The sequence below is a fragment of the Henckelia pumila genome, chromosome 4, assembly GCF_033568475.1.
Source record: "Henckelia pumila isolate YLH828 chromosome 4, ASM3356847v2, whole genome shotgun sequence".
Taxonomy (NCBI): Eukaryota; Viridiplantae; Streptophyta; class Magnoliopsida; order Lamiales; family Gesneriaceae; genus Henckelia; species Henckelia pumila.
In genome coordinates, this window is record NC_133123.1 from 204729379 (window position 1) to 204752193 (window position 22815).

Genomic DNA, 22815 nt, shown 5'->3' on the forward strand with positions numbered 1-22815 from the left:
ATATATATATATGTATATATATAAGCTTAATTAATTACTTGTTACACTGTGGAATCTATTTGCGAACGGTTGTAACTGTGCGTGATTATAATATAAACCGAGTAAATTTAATTAATCGGTGATTATATATGGATTCGTACATACTTTGCTTAATAATATTTCTTTTGATTAATTAGGAAGATGCATACAAAAAATTACATCTGAAAGAAGATTACAATATAGATTCTTATATAAAATTCGAAATTATTAGAAATACTAAAGAAAAAAGGGGAAGTCGTCATCAGTATGCTCCTCTTATAATATACGAGTAAATAGCTGATGATTCTTGAAATGCACTTCCATCTTCCGAAAATATTATGGAGTCCTGTCCATTAAACAAGAAATATATGTTATTAGAAGCCAATAATCACAAATATATAGTCTGAAATTAGTTAGATAAATATTTGACCCCATCCAATATTTTTTTTTCGATTTCCTTTTTAGTTCTTTACTTTCTTGATTTGTTTTTCGGATTTAACATAGTTCTAAATGTGATACAAAATTTAAAATGAAGAAGGCATCTAATCACATAGTCCTAATTCCTATCCCATAGTAAAAGTTTTTTTTTTTTTTTAAAAGTTAAATTAAATATTGAAGTCATCTACCAAAATTTTAATTAATAAATTTGTTTAAATGATTGGATTAAAGATTTTAAAAATATCAATACATGTGTCTCAAAAAAATGAGTGATGCTACGGGTACAAAGAAATTTGTACACCAAATCTTACGATACAAAAAAATCAATACAAGAATTTAATTTATCAAAATCTCACGATAAAATAACAAAATATAAGGATATAAATTATTGTTATAATGTCGTTGTACACGATATTTGTTGTTTCTTTAATTAGCAGTTTCCCAAAATAATTATGAAAAATATGTATAATTTTTTGAAGAGCGAAAAAGAGTGGGATATTTTGATAAGTACTGCAGGGACAATATATAATGGGATATTCCCTTGCATGCATGAGTGAAAAAAGACCCAAAAGAAAGGAAATTAAAAAGAATGATGGACCAGAAATAAAGTCAATAAATAAATCATATCAAAACAAAAAGAGAGCAATATTATCCTTGAAAAAAATAAAGCTAATTAATAAATAACAATATACGTACGTACCCTTAAAAATTATCATCTATAGGTGGGAAACGGCACGTAGCCGGACTCGATACGGCGGAGATCCTCCATGAGAATGTCGAAATGCCTTTTCACCTCCTCGGCGGACTTGCCGCCGCCCATGGCCCGGGCTATGTTGTGCCAGCGGTCGGGGGTCTCCTTGTCGAAGCGAGCCAACGCCTTCTCGAACAGTTTGTTTTCTTGGGGCGTCCACCGGGTCGAACTCAGTGAACTTGAGGCCATGGTATCCAAGAAAACCAAACTGATCGATATATATATATGTGTGTGTTTTGAGTTGGGATGATTGTATAAAATTTTGCATGGGGTGCCCTTATATATATATAATGCTGGGGGGTGGGGTGGGGTGGGGGAGGTGGTGGGCGCGGAATCTCTATATTTGGCTAAAGTTGGAATGAGTGACTCGTCTGCACTACAACCACAAGGTGAATGGGGACAAAGACTTAATTGCAAGACACCTAGCTAATTAATTAACTTAGTGGATCGAGTGTTTCGCTACATTTCGATGGGGGAAAACTTATATTTTGTTTTCGAAAGTTAATAAATGTTGGGATTTTATTATATTTGACGAGGGGAATTCTATATTTAATCTTTTGTGTTTGTCTATGTGATTTTGATTTTCGAATCAAAGTTTTTATTTGATTATGTTTGCTTCTTTTTTTTTTTTCTTTTTTTTTTCTCTTTTTTTTTTTTCCGAAAATTGGGATTTTAATCATGTAATTTGGCATGTTTTAGTTTTTAGTCCTCTAATTTGTCAAAGTTTGCTTTTCATCCAATAACTTGGATTTTTTGTTTTTGGTCCTTTTTGCCCGAAATCACTAAGGTAGTATTTGGGAGAGCTTCTAGGAAGCATTTCTAAGCTTTTATTTAACAAAACTTGTGCATTTTGTTAAAAAAAGCTGAGACGTGCTTCTTAGAAGCTCTTCCACACACTAACTAAGTTCATACACAAATTTATTTAAGGAAAATCTAGAAGAGCTTCCTCCAGACACTACCTAAATCCATCAAATATGGTTTATTTGCCATTGATGCTCTCTTATGTGATACATGCATGTTATGAGAATAATTTTATATTATACACGTTAAAATTCATTTAATCAAAAAAAAAAGAAGCAAAACGACTCTCAATACTTAGAAATGAGGGGAAAAATTTGTTGTTTTCTTTTATTTTTGTTTTATGTAGATTTTAATGTGTGTAATGTATGCTTTATTCTTGTCACATCAGCTGTGCAAACATTAATATCAAATAAGTAATATTCGGTGGATTTAGTGGTTGCGGGATAAAATGATCAAAACAAAAAAAATCCAAACTTACCAAATGAAAACAAAACTTTGACAAATTCGAGACTAAAACTCAATTCTAATATAAAAGCGGACCAAAATCTCAAATCCTCAAATATAGTGACAGAAAAACCATTTTTCCTGCTTGATAATAGTACCTAATTATTTGGATCTTATTATAGATATGTAGTTGGCATGCTTGCCATTTCAAACTCCTCAAAGACGAGAAGGAAAATACATTGAACAGAGAATGAAAATTTTGAAAACCTGTTTGGCTGTTTCAGGTTGAGTAGGTATCTTGTGAGATGGTTTCACACTGATTTATATCTATAAGACGAAACGATCCAACTCGATCCATATCCATAACGAAAAGTAATACTTAAAAATACCTTTTTATGGGTCGAGTCAAATAGAAAATCTATCTTAAATTGATCGTCTTATAGGAACTTTTGTGTTTTTATTCAAACATGAAAGATGAATTTGGGTGCATGAGATCGAATTAATTATTATTATTTTCATAAAGATTTTGAGCTTTGAAAAAACATATATAGTATTATTATACATTAATTAGTAAAAGACGGGAGTTCGTGGATGCCTGCAGGTTTCCTAGGGGGTATGCATGAGTTTGAGCCAGGTTTCATCGATCACATCCTAATCCTATTTATCATGTCTGTATTCATGGCTTCATTGAACTGAATTTTCCTGAAATCACAATTCCTATTTTTGGCAAACAAATTTTGTTTTTTGCATGTTTTAAAAGAAATAACGTAACCAAGTTGAATGTAGGTAGGCTTTTGTTGGGGTTCATATCATTGGAATTGAAGTTTTGGACTCTTTTTCCTTCCTTAGAAAACATTAATCCAACCCCATTCACTAGGATCCGAAATATTTCATCCGTATAGTTACCTTTAGGATAATATATATCCATCTAATAGTTGTTGAGTAATAATAGATGTGAGGTTCGTTGAAAATTCAATTTATCCTAAGTATATTGATAAATGTCCATCATTAAATGAATTCTAAAGCTGTCAAACAGACCGGTCCGCTCAGTGGCCCGTTTAGGCCCTCCTTCAAACGGGCCATAAAAATCCCAACCTGTCTCGCCGCAGGTTGCGAACTAGGCAGACCAGCCCGTCAATTTTTTTTTTAAAATAAAAATAATAAAAAGTTCAAAAAAAAATTGTATTTGAGATTGAAAAAAATATATCAATAATTAATGTTATACAATAACAAATAATAAATATCACAATCAAACAAAGTCAAATAAAATTTTAATGTTAACTATTATATTTTGAATAAAAAATCACTCTCAAATAATATGAATAGAAATTTAACCATAAAAAATAATAATATAAGATATTAAAAATACATCAAATACTAGTTTTAAATTATTTTTTAAAAAATAAAAAATTTACTTTTAAAAAAAAAAAACTAGCGGGCTGGGCTGGCCTGTCTCGCCCCGCCTCAACCCATGATCCGTTAGATTTGCCTCCAAATAGACTAGTAAAACATAATCCAACCCACTAATTTTTATGGCGGGTTGGCCCGACGAGTTTGACCCATTTTAACGGCTGTGATGAACTTTTATAGTACTACTCGAAAGTTTTAAAGCGGTAACAAGATGAATTTTACAAAAGTACACTCATCAATTTAAAACGTAGGCATTTTCTTTTCTTCTTTTTTTTTTCATTTAATAAGAAATACCGTAGAAGTATTAAATGATAGTTCCACCTTAAATATCAAATTTTGAGCAATTTGCTGCACCTAATCGGCCGCTTCAGGAGCAGTATTTACACCTTAGATATATAATTGTGGTCATAAATAGTCAGGCTAAAGACCCCTCGACTCGGAAGCATTTTGCTTCGTTTGGCCCGTGAGATGGACCTAGGCTTCGCATTAATAAATAGTGTATTTTTCCACCATTCATTAATTTGTGCAACGTGATCGTTATCCCCGAAAACAAGTATTGTACGTGATCCAGAAATTTGAATTTTGATCAAACAAGCTCTCATTCTCAAAATTAATTATGAAATTGGGACCAAATGATTGACATGATCTTACTCGAGCCTCGGTACAAAATCCCTCGTGTAGATATTTATACTAGAATTTTGAAATTCTACATGAAACACATTTTTTTTTAAAACTATTTAGATAAAACTGATGTAATGACCCCAATTCCATTTCACGTGCTTAAATGTTCAAAAAAAAAAAGTCATTACTTATGCAAATCAAGTTATTAAATAGTTCGAAACCAAGGGATGAAATTTTTGACCATCCGAAGTGCTCGGATCCACCGAAGTTGGGTTTAGAAGCACCAGACTAAATCGAACCTTCGGTTGGTTGCACGATCAGTCATATCAACGAGGTGTCAAAAATCCACGGATACATAGGACATTTGAAATTTCAAATTTAGTTTCTATTAAAGTGTCAGTACGTTGTTGACACGTCACAACATGCATAGTTCAGACAATTTGAACTGATGATCGGATCTTCCAATCTATGCCTATAAATAGACATTGAGATTTCTCATACTCATATGTGTTTTGGGTGTTCCACTTGAGTCCAATATATATTTTGAGTGATTCTAAATGTATTATCATGGACCGAACATTAGCAAGTTACTGCTGGAGCTGTAGCGGAGTTGTGCTCAAGTGGTGGATTTTTTATATCAAAGGACAAAGGGCTTTCGTCGGATGAAAGTATAACCATGAATTCTTAGTAGCTATTGGGTGTAGTTATTAGCTTTTTAAAATTTTTAGACAAGTAATAGTGATATGATGTTCGCTTGGTTTATAGGCTTGGACCTTATATACTCGGTGCTTCTAGGATTGCTACGTAGAGGTACGAAATTATTATCTGAGATATTCTGGTTGAGTATGCATTTTATATGAGTTGCATTTACATGAAATATTTTTATGTGCATTTTTTAGATCGAAGATGTGTGTAGAGGAGAAGGTGAATACATACAAATTTTTTTAAAATAAAAAATGACTTTACTGGTCGAGTAGGTGTTAATTAGGGGTGTCAATTCGGGTGAGTCACGTGAGTTTGGGTCGGGTTGACGAAAATAATTCTAAAATTTTTTTCAACCCGAACCCGACCCGAAACCGAATCAACCCGAAAATGCTCAACCCTAACTCAAACCCGGCTAACCCGATCAACCCGAACCAACCCTTTATTTTTTTATTTTTTAAAAAAATTATTAAATAAAAATTCAAAACACACAATAATAATAATAATATTTAATTTAATCACATAATAATAAAATCTAAGCTTATATATAATTTAAATTTGAACTTTTAGCTATAGAAAATTTAAAGTATACTTATTAAAAAAAATAAAAAAAATATTTTAAAAAATAAAAATTGTACAAAATAAACATTAAATGAAAAAAAAATATTATATTAATATATAATTTTTTTTTTCAAACATACAACGTATAAAAATGTAGTAAATCTATCTTAATTTTAGATAAAATAATAATAAATAAAAGTTTTGGGTCATTTCGGGTCAACTACCCAACCCAAATCCGATTAATTTTTTCGAGTTAGAATTCGAATCAATTCGATTCGTGTCGGGTTGATAGGTTGGGTTGAGTTTTGACACCTCTAGTGTTAATCAGCGTGACCTAAAATCTCAACTTTTGAAAATACTCAAAAAACAAAAAGTGTAGAAACAACTCGATAGTTTTCGAGGAAGATCTATACTCAACTCAAGTGGATATCAACAAGATAAAATAAGGTGCAAAAAGCAAATAACACAAGAGATATGGAAGTTCTAAGATAATATCATTCTACGTCGCCCCTTCTTCCTTAAAGAAATAAAGAAAGGAATTTACTATAAAAATTTGGTTTTACAACTTCTTTGTAACAACCCACTCCAAACTTAGGACTTATACATTGCCTCATTCGGAACTCGTGATACACTACAAAGATAATACTTCAAAGCCTTTCGTCTGAAGCGGTCGAGAATTTTTTATAAAACCTTGATTGATCCTTGAAGATATGATGTATTTCAAAATGAGTGAGGGTTGATTTGAGCATATTAAGATAAAGATTTCTTGAGCGCTAAAAGGATGAGATTGTAGTCTTGTAAGTGAGAGTTTGAATTCAGAAATTGATCAAGTTTCATGATGATAAGATCTCTTGTTATCTTCTCTCTTCAAGCAATTTCTATTTATAGTTACTTTTGCATGGGACAAGTCAACATTCAATGGTAAGCTCATTAATGCAAAAACACTGTTGTTGTCGTCGTTTCTTTATATAAAGTTCACTTCAATAAATGAGAGTTTTGGATCTTTCCAAATATAGGAGACAACAGTCGCAGACAACTCCTGTGCACAAATGTTGCAGAAGAATTTCGGGAAAAAATTCTCAACTTCTGATGCTTTGTTGGTTGTGCATGTCTTGACAACCAAGTTTTCTGATAGAGTGTATTGGACACTTTTTAAGTTGTGACGCTTGAATCATAAGATATTCCTTAAGATCATTTTCAAATATTCTTGGTAGAGTTAACGATCGAGTAATGTCTGTCATGAAATCGGGTGAGTAGATCTTCTGGTAAACTTTGACTAGTCGACTGCTTGTAATCGGGTGACTGCTATATTTTGAGATACCGGGTGAATTCTTTGCCTAGCAAGAAGAGGTGAGTAGTTTACTGCTTGACACTAGGCGAGGGGTCTTATAAAGTATTCAAAGAGAGCAATCGAGTACCTTATTACAAAGCAAGACAACTAGATCTATAAAAATGAAATATTTTTTGTTATCTCTAAAACTAAGGGATCTAACGTGCATATTTTATGTCATGACCTTTATGATCCATATATTTCACGTACTAATTGAACCTATATCCTTGAGATACACAGTTAGTGAGAGTCGCCCAGCCCTCTCCTTATGATTAGACTCCAGGAGCTGCTATCGTTGACTACAGAGGCCAGGAGTTTCTTGCCTATACACTAGTAGAAAATCTGCATTTTACTTCGCTATTTTTTACTTCGGCGATCACTATTATCGAAGTAATACATAGTTATTTACTGCGGCTATAAAACTAACGAAGTAAAATGAACTTTAGACTTCATTATTTTAAAAAACGGGCTTCACTTAAATTTTTAAGTGACCTTTTACTTCGTCAAATTTAATTTGATGAAGTAGAAAGGTTAAAATAAAATTTTTAATTTCTGTCTGGTGAAGTAATAGGTGTCTATTTTCTCTATTAACTTACGATCTTTGTCACTCACTTTCTCTCGATCTCCTCAGATTTCTCAAAATCTCAATTCTGTTTCTCGATGGTTCTGAGATCCAAAAGCCTCAAGCCTCGAGATCCTTCCAAATTTGATGGGTTTGCCCATCTTTTCCCCTTCTTTTAAGCTTCCCGATCCCTTGAATTTTTTCAGATCTAAACTTTTGTTTTGATTATTTCAACTCTCTCCCTGCAGGAACGTGAACCACGTATGACACGACGAAGAGCGGTGTTGGGTTGCGTCCATTGGTGTGATGCGGCCAGAGTGCAAATCCATTTAGGGTTTCCTCATCCTCTCCCAAATACTAGTTTAGGGTTTCCGAAACGACCAGGACAAGGCGGCGTTTGTGGCCTCCTCTCGATGTGTTTTACGTGGTTCGTTTGTGGCCTCATCAATAGTTGATATAGATGTTTGGTCATTGCTTAAATTGTAGTTGTAAGATTTAGAGTTTGTTTTTTTTTAATATTATTTTCCAACATAAATATAATTTCTATTCTTGAGACTACATATACGGAATGAAAATTTTTCACAATTTCTTTTTCTCAAAAAAATCGAGCTAAGTTGTTTTAAATTTAAAAAAAAGTGTTGAGAACGTGTGTATATTTTCTTAAAATTGTGAATTCTACATCTTTGTTTTGAATTTTAGAGTTTCCCGAGTAATGTAATTCACACAAAATTATGGTCTTTTGAAACTTATGAAATGATTAGAATTGTCCGGAGTAATATATTTCTCTAGCTGCCAAGACTATTTACCTCTGTTAAATTTATTTGGATGTCGAATTTCCTACTTAAAAAAAGTGTTTTCTATCTTGTTCATCAAGTTCTTTTTCTAAAAGCTTCTAATCTGACCAATACTTTTGTCAACAAAAGATGGTGTTTCTTTTTCTTCCAGAGAAGCACTTATTGTACCCTGCATTAATATATCCTCTTCTAATACCAAGTGCTTTTGTGTACGAACTGCATAATATAATTTGATGGCGGCCTAACGAATGTTCATTTTTTTGTCTTCTTATTGACCGACATCATATTTTTTTTAGAAGTTTACTCAATCACCTCTACTCATGTTTTAAAATCATCTTAAATTACTAAAAGAGTTTTAATTCAAGTTCATATCTCACTTACAACATAGAATTTCACATCAGTTTCTTATTAATTACTCGATGGTGTCAACTGAAATTAATCTATTTTATGTTCTAATTTCCTGTTGAATAATATATTATAATCACGAAGTTCATGTACTGTACACCCTACATTGTTTGAGATTTTTTATTGAGCCTACATAATCACTTTATTATTGATTTGAGGTTATTGACTCTCAACTCCATGATTAATGAGCGCAATTTGATCTCATAGATTTTGGTTGTTTGACATCTGACATACTCAATTTGTCTTTTTTTCTCAGATGAGTTTTACTCTAATTAATTGGTTTTTTTATTTATTTGAAATGATTGAACACATGACGCTGGGAACCCCTGGATCAACTTGAGCACTATAATATTTCTCAACTTATTTTTCTATTATTTTATTTGAGTTTTACCCATTGTAGTTCTACCTTGTATGTGGAAGGGAATCTAGAGACAAAAATCTTCAATGATCCCATCAGTGGTCTTGTTCGGCGAATACGAGAAACTGTTGTACGGAGAAATGTAAGTTGGCTTTCAATTCATATCCTTCATTGTGTTAATATTCCTTATTGTGATGGTTGTTTATAGTCAGTTGTTTTTAGATATGTGCTGTAGTAAATTGTGGGTGTCGCTTCCCGCTGGCTTTGCATAGACTGACAGAGGTTCTAAGATTTTTTGATAACGGTTGTAAATTTATTGGTTTTACTTAGACTCTAGTTCTAGTAAATCGTTGTTCTTGTTGTTATTGGATATATCTTGAATGTCTCGCCTATGGGTTTCTGATTCATATGCTTCTTGTACAGAGGCTGCAAGACTGTTTTGATAGGTGTGTGCACTTAGATATGTGTTGTAGTAAATTGTGGGTGTCATTGGCTTTGCATAGATCTGGAAATCTTTGTTGTGAATTTGCTGATTTCTTTAATGTTTGTCCGATCAGTTGTAAGCGTTTTTGCTTGATTTTTCCTCTGTTGTGTTGTCTCTGCATGTTAGGTCTCAGCTGTTCACAATTTATTGGCCTCTTGATCGTTTTGCAAGGTGTTGCTTCTGCAAGGGATTGGAAAGCTTCGAGTGGGTACATTCACTTGTTATGTTTCATTTTTTATTCATAGTGCTGCCCAGATTCTTTTACGTGCTTTCCTGCACTCACTTGTGATGTGGTTGCTGTTGATTTTCTTTTATTTGTTACCATCATTGACTGCCGAACATTGTACTGCTTCTCGGGGTTGCCTGAACGCTATCGGTTTTTCGTTCAGATTTTCTGTTTTTCGTCAGTGAGTTTTTTGAGTTCTCCCTCTTTTTCACAGAGGCTATATAATATGTTCCATAAATTAAAGCAAAAAATGGAACAAAATCTTTATTTTTGTAAATGCGGTACACAGGGATAAAAAATAGTATGTATTTATTATGTCTTAATAGACAATACCACATTAATAATAATATCTTCTGAAAGTGATACAATTACTTACAAAAAAAAATTCCTTTCATAAAAATAGCATTTCATGATTATTTTTATAAATTGAATAGAGTTAATAACAATTTGCTTATAATTAATTGAGAAAAATTTGCAGCTCAAAATTTTGTGCATCCTCTTATTTTCATGTATTTTTTTAAATAAATAAATTGGCCAATAATTGTTTTTAGCGCATGCATATTGAAAAAGTGAAAATTGGGCATAAAATATATTCGATAATATATTTAAATTTAAAATGTATTTTTTTTTCATCTCATAAAAAATCAAGTAAATCATTGTTTCTTCCTTTAACTTTTATCCCAACACAACCTTTTCCTTTGCTATTTTTAGTTCCATAAGCTGCTTCCACGATCGTCATTCTTTCCATGCCACTTAACTTGAAATATCACGTGTTTATGTAGGTTGAACAACGAGCACGTGAAGAAAGTGAAAAGTTGAGGCAGCAAGAGCGTGAGAAAATTGCAGAAAACCAGAAAATAGACCTGTTTCGATGTTAATCTTGATATTATCTGTATGTATACTGAAAATTTATGTTATTCTTCAAAATAGTAGCACTTTTATTTTCTCTATTGCCTGTGTTATTTTAAACTCTAAGGGCACGTATTGCTGCGAAGGCAGAGGAAAATAAATTGGAATTGTTGTTTCTTCGATAGAGTTGGTAGTTTATACCGACTTTGTTCAGTTTTGGAAATCATTCAACATGTCATTGCATTTTAAAATTTTCAAACCCCATATTTTTAGTTTCTGAACTTGCAACATTTATTTTCTTGATTTTACTATATACGTCATGGGAATCTACATCGTTTTGAATAATCTCAGCTTTGTGTCATTGTAGGTACATTTGGCATCGTCTAACTGCATCAAAATTCCAACTGTGAGTAAAATTATTTTGCAAGAGTTGAATTTATGCGTACAAGTATGAAACATTAGTGACAACCTGGTTTTTATTTCTTTTGCATAATAAATTTTATTTATGTTTCTAATCTATGCATGTTGGAGGCATTTACCTTTCAAATATCTTTTTTTAACATCAAGTTTCTGTCGATCGGTCTTTTTTCAAATAGTGATGAAAAAAGTGTCTGATCCTTTAAAAAAAACAGAGTGGACACGTGTGAATTGGAGTTATTTGTGGTTTTCCATCAGTTTCTCGGTTAATATTGGTGTTTTATGGTTGTAACTATATTGGGTTTTCTCTTGGTTGTAACTATCTTGGGTTTGAGTTTTAGAGAAATTTACGCCACTTCCTAAGCTTTTTCGACTTGTTTTTGCCACTGCCTCCACGAGTTTTAGAGAAATTTACGCCATTTTCATAAGGATTTTTTTCTTTAATTTTGAGACTGGAACAATGTTTTATGAGTTATAGCTTGCTAGCATTTTCAATTATTGTCTGTGTGTGTTTTATTTTCATCCCGGCGTTTCCACTTATTGACTCTGGTTTGGTACTGGTTTTAGTTAAATTATTTGTAAATTGATCACATACAGGATAACTTGTTAGAAGCTACCAGTCCAGCATGTCATAACTATCGTTGGCAAGGGTACGGATTAGCAAAGAAATCATGTATATTGCATCGTCCAGAAATTAAATCTGAAATCAAATGTCACATGCCATAGTGCATTTGGAAACTGCTAACTACACTTCCTGCAAATATGATAGATCCTATGTTGAAAGATGTATTAATGTATAGTTTTTTTTTCCATAGTGTTTATAAAGTTAGAATTTGATTATTTTTTATAGATGCACTTTTAGTTTTGCGGAAATACTTGTGGATACATGCATATTTTTGAGTTATTTTGGTGGATATACTTGTGAATTTATGGATGTTTGTTGTTTTGAGATGAATAATTTATGAACCTTATTAGTCTATTTTAAGTTTTAAAAATATATTTATATTGTGTAATTATTGTATCTAAATTTTAATGTAGTGGAACGACAATTTCACTAATCGATGAAGCAAAATAATGTTTTTTACTTCGTCAATTAGTGAAATTGCCGAAGTATAAGACATTATTTTGCTTCGTCGATTAGTTAAATTGTCGAAGTAAAAGACTTTTTTCTACTTCATCAATTACTATCATTGCCGAAGTATAAGCATATCTTTTACTTCGGCAATTTCATTAATCGACGAAGTACAAGCATATGTTTTACTTCGAAAATTTATGAAATTAACGAAGTAAACGACTTTCTTTTACTTCGTTAATTAATGAAATTGCCGAAGTAAAAGATATGTTTTTACTTCGGAATCGGCCCAATCCTGAACCGGTTTTGGCTCCATGAACCAACCAAAGACTTCGGTAATTTCAGAGCTACGACTTCAGTTATAACGCGAAGTAAAACAATACCTATTACTTCACGTGACACTACTTCGGTAATTATCTATCTACGACTTCAGTTAATAACCGAAGTCTTTTGCGACTTTTCTACTAGTGAGCTATGATTTAGACTCAGTGTGGGAGGCACCTCCTGATGCGATGACACAAAGTGCTAAACACCAATACACCTCTTGACTAAGCATGTTGAATATATCTTTATCCTGGTGTCTAGTACATTTGCATACATGCACCATATAAAACATGTATGCTCATACTCTCGTACAGGGCTCTATTATTGCTCACTTCCTCAGTTTTATTTCTTGGACACCCTATTTCACTGGACAGACCTTATATTGGATGGACCTGGCAGGAGCGGTTGTTGAGCTGGAAGGAGTGGCGGTGTCAGGAGTGACTTTCCTAGTTTATGATTTATTTGGCTTTGAGTACACTGATTTCAACCTGGTTGTATAACATTTGGTTATTTACAGTTTCAATCTAGATGAGGTTGTATTATGTTTTAGTTTTTGTTGTTATCTATTTATTTATTTAATTAATTGCATGTCATTAAGTTCTGCTTAGCTGATGATTCGGGATGAGTCATTGCAACTGATTTGATTTATTTTATGAAGATATATGAAAGCTTCAGCCGTTGCCTTTTGTAGTGTAGTGGGTAAACATCGGACTAATACAGACGCAACTCAAATAACCGCACTTGCAAACCACGCTACGTACGTTGATGAGCTGGAAGGAGTGACGGTGTCAGGAGTGACTTTTCAAGTTTATGACTTATTTGGGTTTGGGTACACTGATTTCGACCTGGTTGTATAAAATTTGGTTATTTACGGTTTCAATCTCGATGAGGTTGTATTATTTTTTAGTTTTCCCTGTTATCTATTTATGTTTTATTTAATTAATTGCATGTCATTAACTTCTGCTTAGTTGGTGATTCGGGACGAGTCATTACAACTGCTATCTTTCGATATGTAGTGGGCAAACATCGGATTAATACAATATAGACGCTACTCAAATAACCGCACTTGCAGACCACACTACACAAATAAACCGCACTCATGATTCTATTTTTGTTTATATAGACGGAGGATATTGCTTATATATAACTTATGAGGCTATAAATAGTTGTGATTTTCATGCTCGGCTTATGGGAAATTCACAAGAATCTTTATGCAATCGTTTCGATTTGGTCCGTTGAGTAGTTTAAGTATGTCTTTCAGTGACAAAAAAATACTTTGTTTACATGCGATTTAAATTCCAATATTTTAATCAAACCGGAAAAAATGAAGAAAAAAAAACTAAAAACAAAATTTTCAATAACTAGATTACCAAAACATGCACTAAATAAGCCAACTTTGATATATGAAGATTTTATTCAGTTTCTTCTTGAATACATTATCAACATGTGATGAGTATTAAGAGTTGTACGTGGTTTTCAAAAATGCCTTTAATCCATGCCATCAATATTTGGTGAATATATATAAAAGATTTCAAATGGTATATAATTGCACTTCAAGTTGAAGTGGTCCAATTAAATCATGATAAAGCTTCATAAAGTTGAAAAAGATCAAAGGAAATAAAGTAGAATGTTGGCCCAAATTCATATGGTTTTCAAACTCTCTTCTTGTCTACACAAACTACCATATATAAGTTTATGAGGTTCATGTAATTCTTGTGGTCAAACTTTAAATAAATCAAATATGGGTATTTATGTACATGTAAAATATGAAAAATGTTGGGCGTTTATTAAAACTAATGTCCAATATTACACGCGATATGTTTTTACACACAATTAAATATATATATATGGAATAATTATAATTTATTTTTGAATATTTTTTTAATATTCATGAATGATATCTAAAAATTTAATGATATAGATGATAGATAAATATAAATAAATAATTTTATAAATTCAATTTTTTTTAAATGTGGATAAGATATGTTACTCCAAAAACATCGAATGTAGTTAGTCTAAGAATTTCTTACTGTAAAATATAGTAAGGCTGTGTTTGGTGTGCCGGATATCCTAAGCATTAGGCATTCAATCTTTTGTTTGTCTGGTTTTTAGCAAATGGGAGGATAACAACGGGCCCGGGAATATTTTGGAGAAATCGCTGGAAAAAGTTGGATAAAGTAACCCAAGTGAGAGCAGGTATTGTGAAGCCCAAATGCTACAGTAGATGGGAAAAGAAAGAGTTTTTACCGATTTGTCCCTTGCCCTAATGCATGAGGTTCTCGATTCTCACCGCCAAAATACAAGAAGAATATGTGCGGCGACGAACGAAGAACGTAGTACGTGATCTCCTACTTCAAATCTGGCCTGATATTTTCATCTCTTGTAAGGTAAATCGAGTGTTAAACAGGCTGATTTACGACGATTGTTCTAAGTTCGACAAAACTGTTGCAACTTCACAAATTATTTACAGATTCGGTGATTTTTGCTTCATCCCTAATTTCTATACAATCAATGATCTCGAGCAATCGATTTTTTCTGGAATGAAACATGAAAAGCTTTCTGGATTTACTGTCGTTCGTTCTTTCCTTGAGTATGTACACGATTCATGATCGAACACTCGATTCTTCATTATTTCACATTTTATTGTCTTCTCGTGGGTAACATTTATGACTACTTTCCAAAGTAATAATGAAGATGGATATGATACAATGTAGTGTTCTACACCCATCTATGTATTTCATTGAGTTTTCAATATATTAGACACCTTTATGAAGGTTGAAAATAGTGTCATTCTAATGGAGTCTAGTACCTTACAGCGGCGTGGTTTTCTTGTCCACACTAATTTAAAAAAGGTCCAATTCAATACCAAGATGAATTATTTGATTTTGTTGTAGTTTTCTGGGTAATTTATGCCAAGTCCTCTTTCAATTTATATGTTTATGGATCTTTGTTTGCATTTTAAGCATGTTTGTTTTCGTATTTGTATGTCAAATCTTTTAATTCATTGTTGCTATGACGTGGGTTTTTCTTACTTTAATGAAAGTTACTCAAAGATTGGATTTTTATGGAATGGTGTTCTGAAAATTTTGAATCTTTTAGAATGTGTTTAATGAAATGCAATCACAGTAGTAACTAGGCAAAGTTTATTTTGCAATCTGGCCTAATTCTTAGTCTAAGAGCATACTTTAATTCATTTCATATATTTTTTTTTAGAAAGATGGACAAAAAACATAAAAAAATTATCCTCGTTCTCATGGTGTACCAAATGTTGTTGCGAAATTTCGTTATGGTAAGTCTTTTAATACGACAACGTATGAGATTACTCGAGAATCCGCGACGTTTCCCTCGTCGAGCAGCTTCAGCGTACACTATGACCGGGAGATTAAATGCCCAACTCAACCACCTGCATAGGATAATTGACGCAGGAGATATTAAATGTGTGGTTAACTTACGAATGAACCGCAATGCATTTGGACGATTGTGTTATCTTCTAGTTAACGTAGGAGGGCTAGTTGATTCGAGATATGTACGGGTAGAAGAGAAAGTGGCAATGTTCTTGTCAATTTTGGCTCATCATAAAAAGAACCGTGTCGCTGGACATGACTACATTCGTAGTGGGCAGACCATTAGCGCACATTTCCATGAAGTTATGCGAGCACTTTTGAAGTTACATCCGTTACTACTAGTTAAACCTTCCCCTGTTGATGAGAGTTGCACAAATGAGAATTGGAAATCGTTCAAGGTACTGTAATTTTATTTGAACATTAGCATAATTGAATTTTTTCTTTGCGTAGTATGTTCAAATTTTACTATTTCTTCATCATAACTGACATATTTTGTATGAGCATATCAGGGTTGTCTAGGGGCGTTAGATGGAACACATATATCAGTACACGTCCCTGCTCGAGACAGGGCGAGATACCGAACTAGAAAGGGAACTGTTGCAGTTAACGTACTGGCTGTATGTGACCGAGAAATGAACTTCATATATGCTCTAACTGGGTGGGAGGGATCAGCAGCAGATGCACGCGTGTTAAGAGATGCATTGACCCGAGATGACTCTTTCAGGGTTCCTAGAGGTTAGCTTTTCGCTCAGTCGTTTATTTTCAATGTATTTATCTCACAATTGCATCACCAGATTGTTTGATAATAACAATTTCTAGATATTTTTCAGGATGTTATTACATATGCGACAATGGATATGCAAATATAGAAGGTTTCTTGACTCCTTATCGCAGAGTAAGGTACCACAGGGATGCCTGGGGAAATCGTGCTACACGTCCTGAAAATTACAAGGAGCTATTCAATTGGAGGCACTCTCAAGCTCGAAACGTCATCGAACGAGCCTTTGGATTGCTAAAAAAGAGATGGGCAATCCTTCGAAGTCCCTCGTTTTACCCGATAGAAGTCCAGAACAGGATCATACTAGGTTGTATACTACTTCATAATTTTATTCGCTCGCAAATGCCAGACGATCCAGTTGAAGACATAGAACAAGATGTGATCAGCCCAGGGGAGAACCAGGAAATTGATTTCATAAGTAGTTTTGAGTCGTCCGACGTGTGGGATGCTTGGAGAGACGAGTTTGCCTTGAACATGTGGAACACAAATGGATGAATATTATTTCTTTGTATTTCAGTTTTCAATCTTGTACGGTGGCACTTGTTTTAGGGCTTTCTTTGTTTGACACTTTGATTCGTATTTGTCGTTTACTGTCTGTATTTTGAACCTTTAATATTATTTATGTGCATGTTTATGCGAATGTTCTTTTTAAGTACTTCATTCCACGTGAATCATATTATAATTTCATATCCTATTAATGATAGTACATTATTCTGTCATTATTCACCTGTTTTCTTGATAATGAGTGCAGGTGTTGCATAACATGGAAAGTGGCGCAACTTCTGGGAGTTTTATTGGTAAGTCAAAAAAGGCAGATAAAAGTAGAAGAAGTTGGACCGCACGTGAGGAGGAAGTTCTAATCCACTCGCTTAAAGACGTGATTACTAAGGGATGGAGAAGTGAAAATGGATTCAAATCTGGGTATTTGAATTTGTTGGAATCTTCAATGAAGGAAGCACTTCCAGGTTGTGATTTACGCGGGAATCCCCATATTAACTCGAAAGTACATGTGTGGAAGAAAACTTATAGCTGTTTGGTCACTATTTTGAGCAAAAGTGGTACTGGTTGGAATGATATTACTAAGACGATCGAGGCAACAGATGAGACATGGGATGCACTCATTAAGGTATTACCATGGTCGTGATTTTGATTCAAATAAAATGATAAAAGATGGCTACTGTTTCTTGTTTAATTGTTTTAGGCAGGCGTTTTTTTTGTGAATAACAGCTTTAGAGATCTTGAACCAGAAACTAAATGGGGACATGTACTTATAATTGTAGGGTGATGCAAGTGTACGGTCCATGAGACACAAACAATGGACGCATTACAACGATTGGTGTGAGATATTTGGCAACGATCGGGCAGCCGGGGTGAAGACAAATAATTTCAGAGACGTGCTGCAAGATGTCCTCAACCTTGACAACAGCTCACCTTTGGATTCGTTCAATTACGAAGTCCACACTCCCACATTTCCAGGAGTAGAAGCTGCATCGGAATCGATCTCCGATACTCATACTCCATCATCTAAAACATTTCCAGGTGCATCCTCTAAGACCAAAAAAAGAAAGAAAGTAGAAGAACTTGACGACTCTATTGTTGGAGCAATCAACAACTTGGCTCATGTTACGAAGATCACAATGGCAGACTTGGTGAAGCAAATGGCAGCCGAGGACAAGATATCGGATGCACAAGACGTGGTATTGGAAAGTATTCAACAAATTTCAGAATTGTCGGATGACGAGCAAGTGCGGGCTGCACAACTTTTGTTCCACAGTCACGACGACTTGGCGCTATTCAAGCGTCTAGGAGAGAAAGGTAGGATATGTTTACTGAAACGCTTGCTAGGGGGCGAGTAGGCGTTTGGAATAATGGTTACACGTGATGTTTTTTTGTACTGCCTGCTCGTGTACAAGCAAGTGTCAGGAGGTGTTTTTTGAAAGGCATATGTCAACTCTACTTTGTTGGCTCCAGGTTACTTGATGCATATAGGAGTTGCACCCATTGTATTTTGTCCTATTTTGCAATGATATTGGTGCAAATATCTTGTAAGTACTTTTGCGACTTGTATTTACAAATGGTCTGTAATTGCATGACAATGCAATGCTAAATGAATGCTTGTTAATATAATGAAGCCAGCTGTAGCACTATTATTGTTGTCTTATTCATGTTAGTACACTTCAAGCCTTGTATGTTTGTGTTTTAAGTTGAGATGTATGGGTACTCACGAAGGTGTGAGTGAAGGTCATGTACAATCGAGTTTTTTTCAATGTGATGAGAACCACACAATAATAATGATGGACAGTGACGCAAGTGTGCGTACCTTCATGTTGATGAGAAACATGTGGCACACCATAATATTGATGCTAGAGTTGCAAGTGAGTCGAACATTTTGCGACCTCAAGCACTGTATTTCATACTTGAAATACCAATCATGGAGTTTTATTCCTCTTTCATTAACGTGTTATTACTTCTCATACATAATCAGTGGTTTGAGTGGTATTCAATTATATACAAAATCTGATACTTCTTCTGATCAAAGAGCTATGTGGATTGATATATTTTTCTTTTGCCACAAATTTCTTTGGTAGTAAATGCTATAACAGCTTCTACATGCACACATATTTGAAAATACTAGATGATATATTAATAACACATACTTTGCCTTGCACATTTAGTAAAACAAACTCATAACTTTTTATAACATCACCATTTTCATAACACATCATTTTTTACACACTCACACATAACTTGTACATACAGACACATAACAGATTCGTACACATTTTCAGGACGTAAGTACGAACACACAACTCCTCCCCACCTAATATATCCAAATAGTTTGTGTCATGACTAGTATACTGACAAGTGCAAAAGGGTGGGGCAAGAGTATTTCATGCATAACAATAATAACAGTTAGCCACTATTTTCTTTGCTACTGTCAAGCAAAATCACAGTCAATGATGAATCTTCACCACTCTCCTGCTTCACTGGCTTCTCCATTCCATCACATTCAAGTCTGCGTTTGCAACTGATAATCCCTTTCTTCACTTTGTCAGACGCAGGCTTGTTAGGATGAGCAAGTTTAAGTTTCTTAACACATTTTTGTTCGCTTGATGGAGATTTCAACATGCTTACAGAGAAGACTTGTTTGCTGGAGTTTCCAGCAACTTCAAGCACCTCGACTTCATCATCGGAGCAAAGATCAACTACTGGTACATGATATTGGCTTGTGACAGTTTCTTCCGAACCCATCTTCAAACTCACAGACATGTTAATGAAACCTGAAGAATAATTAGAAGCACACGGTTGGCTAGAAGCACAGAGTTTTTATAGACGATTAAATACTAATTTTTTACAGCCCAACTACTAACATTTAATACAAGTCTTTCAAACAGTGTCCAAAAATAAATTGAGCAGGATGAGCAGGTAAATAAGATATGTAAATCTACTTTGACTCAGACACGTACTAAAGGTGGTGGTTGTAAGGAATTGAATGAATCTAAATTATAATAATAACAAACAAATAAACATTCTTTGTCACCGTGAAAATATTGTACATAAAAAATGGGATATAATTTTGAATTACCTTAACCTGTAAACTTCACCTTCTCCAGTAATACCCCTCGTCATAACATCGGGCATGAACTTGCTCGAGGAAACAATTTTCAGTATACTAAGACGGAAGCACGAATCGCAACCTGCAAACTTAAGCTCACTAAAATGACCATTATAAAAGAGTTGATACTTAATTTGGTAATAACACGCGGAATAAATATATAAAAGATGATATTCTTACATTGTGCTTGACATGATACATGACATACGAAACTAATACTTAGAAAGTGAAAAATACAATATAACAAGAGCCAAGCACTGCAGGAATATAATTCGTATAAGTTTCCTGCATTTCTTGCAATATTGCTCTTATCTCGGCGCATAACTTCTCCATTTTGAATGAGTTACTTGCAATTACTCGAGCTAGATCAGATTGCTCCGGAAGTAATTGAGCTAATTTCCTACTTCTGAGCACTTCATGAGTAGAAACTGCAGATGTAGTCGACGTGAAACTTTGATGTTGTTGAGGAGGAGGATCATCAACCTGAAGCTTGCGAAAAGAGGCAAACGCAGCCTCCGTCTCTCTATTACTGTCGTGTCATTTGTGACAAGAGAACGGGACGCCAGTAACTTGTGCACTTGCATCGGACCATTTTTCGTACACTCCCGGTTTCAGTCCCGCGAAAACAACATATGCTTTAGGCTACATTTCCAAATATATTACTTTGTGATCAACAGAATAATGAATAACATGATTGAAGAGAACCCTTTTTCCATTTATAATTGACTGCCTAAATGAATATTTTCATACGAGCAATTATTTTAATTCACATGTTTTTTGATCTAAATTATATCAAATTATACCAAATGCATAGTCAAATTCCGAAAAACCAAATATCATATTTTCAAGGCATAAAAAAAATGGGAATACTTCACCATAACGGAGTGTGAAACTTATCGTGCGCCTTTGAAATGGAAATTTCACTTCGCGTCGGACAACGAAATTTGAACGGCACTTGTATTCTGAAGTTGAAGGGCTGAAGAGTAAACGAAAAATCAATTCAAGAATTTGAAGATTACATTACCAAAATACTGTAATTGGTTCCAGCAAATTAACAAAAAGTGAAGGAGGGAACCCATATCAGATCTGGCAAAGAAAATAATTAGTTACAAGAAACGTATTACCTCTCTCGGATCAACGATTTCACCTAGACCAGCACAAGGAAGAAGCTACAGCATACGAATGAGGATAGAGATCTGAAAGTAGGAAGAAGGTATTTCACGTTATATTTTTTAATTGAAGGCAGGGGTATTTTTGTCATTTCATAACATACACACTTTTTTATCCATCAAATAAAAAACCTATCAAACATATTTAATTTTTATCATCATATATAATTATCTATACAACTTGGCTTCATAATCCACCACATATCATGTTCTTTACTTATCCTATCACACCTACCAAACGGGCCCTAAGTATATAATAATGTAGATAGTATAGATGAGAGTCATATATATATATATATATATATATATATATATATATATATATATGAGTTCTTTTATGGTGCCCAACACTATATGCCCACTTTATGCCCATCATTACAATATATATTTTCAAAAAGGTATTTAATAGTAAAAATATGGCGGAAACTCATGTGAGATTGTGTCATTGATTAATTTTAAAAAACAGATATCCGACTCGATCCAACCAATAAAAAGTATGATTTTTTATATCAAATATTATATTTTTATTGGATGTAAATAAACCGGATATATATCTGTTTCACAGAAATATAATTGCGAAACCATCTCATAAAAGACCTACTTTAAAATAAGACTACACAAATTGCATTTACAACTTTTAGAGAAGTCAATGTCAAATGAGCACCTAAATCTTCTGTATAAAATCAACAAGTTAATTTTGAAATTGGCTCCATTTATATATTCACAAAATCTCATATGAAACGGTCTCATAAATAAATTTTGTAATACAGATCTTGTAATTGTACAATATATATTTTCAAAAAGGTATTTAATAGTAAAAATATGGCGGAAACTCATGTGAGATTTTGTCATTGATTAATTTTAAGAAACAGATATCCGACTCGATCCAACCAATAAAAAGTATGATTTTTTATATGAAATATAAATATTTTTATTGGATGTAAATAAACCGGATATATATCTGTTTCACAGAAATATAATTGCGAAACAATCTCATAAAAGACCTACTCTAAAATAAGACTACACAAATTGCATTTACAACTTTTAGAGAAGTCAATGTCAAATGAGCACCTAAATCTTCTGTATAAAATCAACAAGTTAATTTTGAAATTGGCTCCATTTATATATTCACAAAATCTCATATGAAACGGTCTCATAAATAAATTTTGTAATACAGATCTTGTAATTGAGTTACTCATGATAAAGTAATTTTGATGCTAAAAATATTATTATTTATTGTAAATATGAACATGATTGATTCGTCTTTCGGATAAAGATTTGTGAAACCGTTTCAGAAAAGAAATTACTGAATGACTGTGTAAAATGATTTATTACTTTTTG

General features: G+C 33.4%; 2 protein-coding genes across 2 annotated transcripts; one reads left to right on the forward strand and one right to left on the reverse strand.

Annotated features, from left to right (window-relative positions):
• Positions 1 to 188: 188 nt before the first annotated feature.
• LOC140866148 (protein RADIALIS-like 3) lies at positions 189 to 1439 on the reverse strand. The gene is made up of 2 exons (XM_073271054.1): positions 1157 to 1439; positions 189 to 364 (listed from the first exon to the last, which is right to left on the reverse strand). Exon 1 carries the CDS (start codon positions 1394 to 1396, stop codon positions 1169 to 1171), a length of 228 nt encoding a protein of 75 aa, XP_073127155.1. The 5' UTR covers positions 1397 to 1439; the 3' UTR covers positions 189 to 364; positions 1157 to 1168.
• A 14441-nt stretch (positions 1440 to 15880) lies between these two features.
• On the forward strand, positions 15881 to 18545 carry LOC140862647 (uncharacterized). Its single transcript, XM_073265680.1, has 6 exons — positions 15881 to 16309; positions 16421 to 16646; positions 16742 to 17150; positions 17207 to 17285; positions 17441 to 17815; positions 17970 to 18545. Exons 1-6 carry the CDS (start codon positions 15881 to 15883, stop codon positions 18543 to 18545), a joined length of 2094 nt encoding a protein of 697 aa, XP_073121781.1.
• The last annotated feature ends 4270 nt before the right edge of the window (positions 18546 to 22815 follow it).

What these genes read in the sequence shown, in the direction of transcription:
- LOC140866148 (XM_073271054.1), bottom strand. Translation starts at nt 1,396, where the DNA reads ATGGCCTCAAGTTCACTGAGTTCGACCCGGTGGACGCCCCAAGAAAAC.
- LOC140862647 (XM_073265680.1), top strand. Translation starts at nt 15,881, where the DNA reads ATGAGATTACTCGAGAATCCGCGACGTTTCCCTCGTCGAGCAGCTTCA. An exon ending in TGGGATGCTTGGAGAGACGA is followed by an intron (nt 17,151 to 17,206) that starts GTTTGCCTTGAA and finishes TTTGTATTTCAG; the next exon opens with TTTTCAATCTTGTACGGTGG. An exon ending in CATGGGATGCACTCATTAAG is followed by an intron (nt 17,816 to 17,969) that starts GTATTACCATGG and finishes TTATAATTGTAG; the next exon opens with GGTGATGCAAGTGTACGGTC.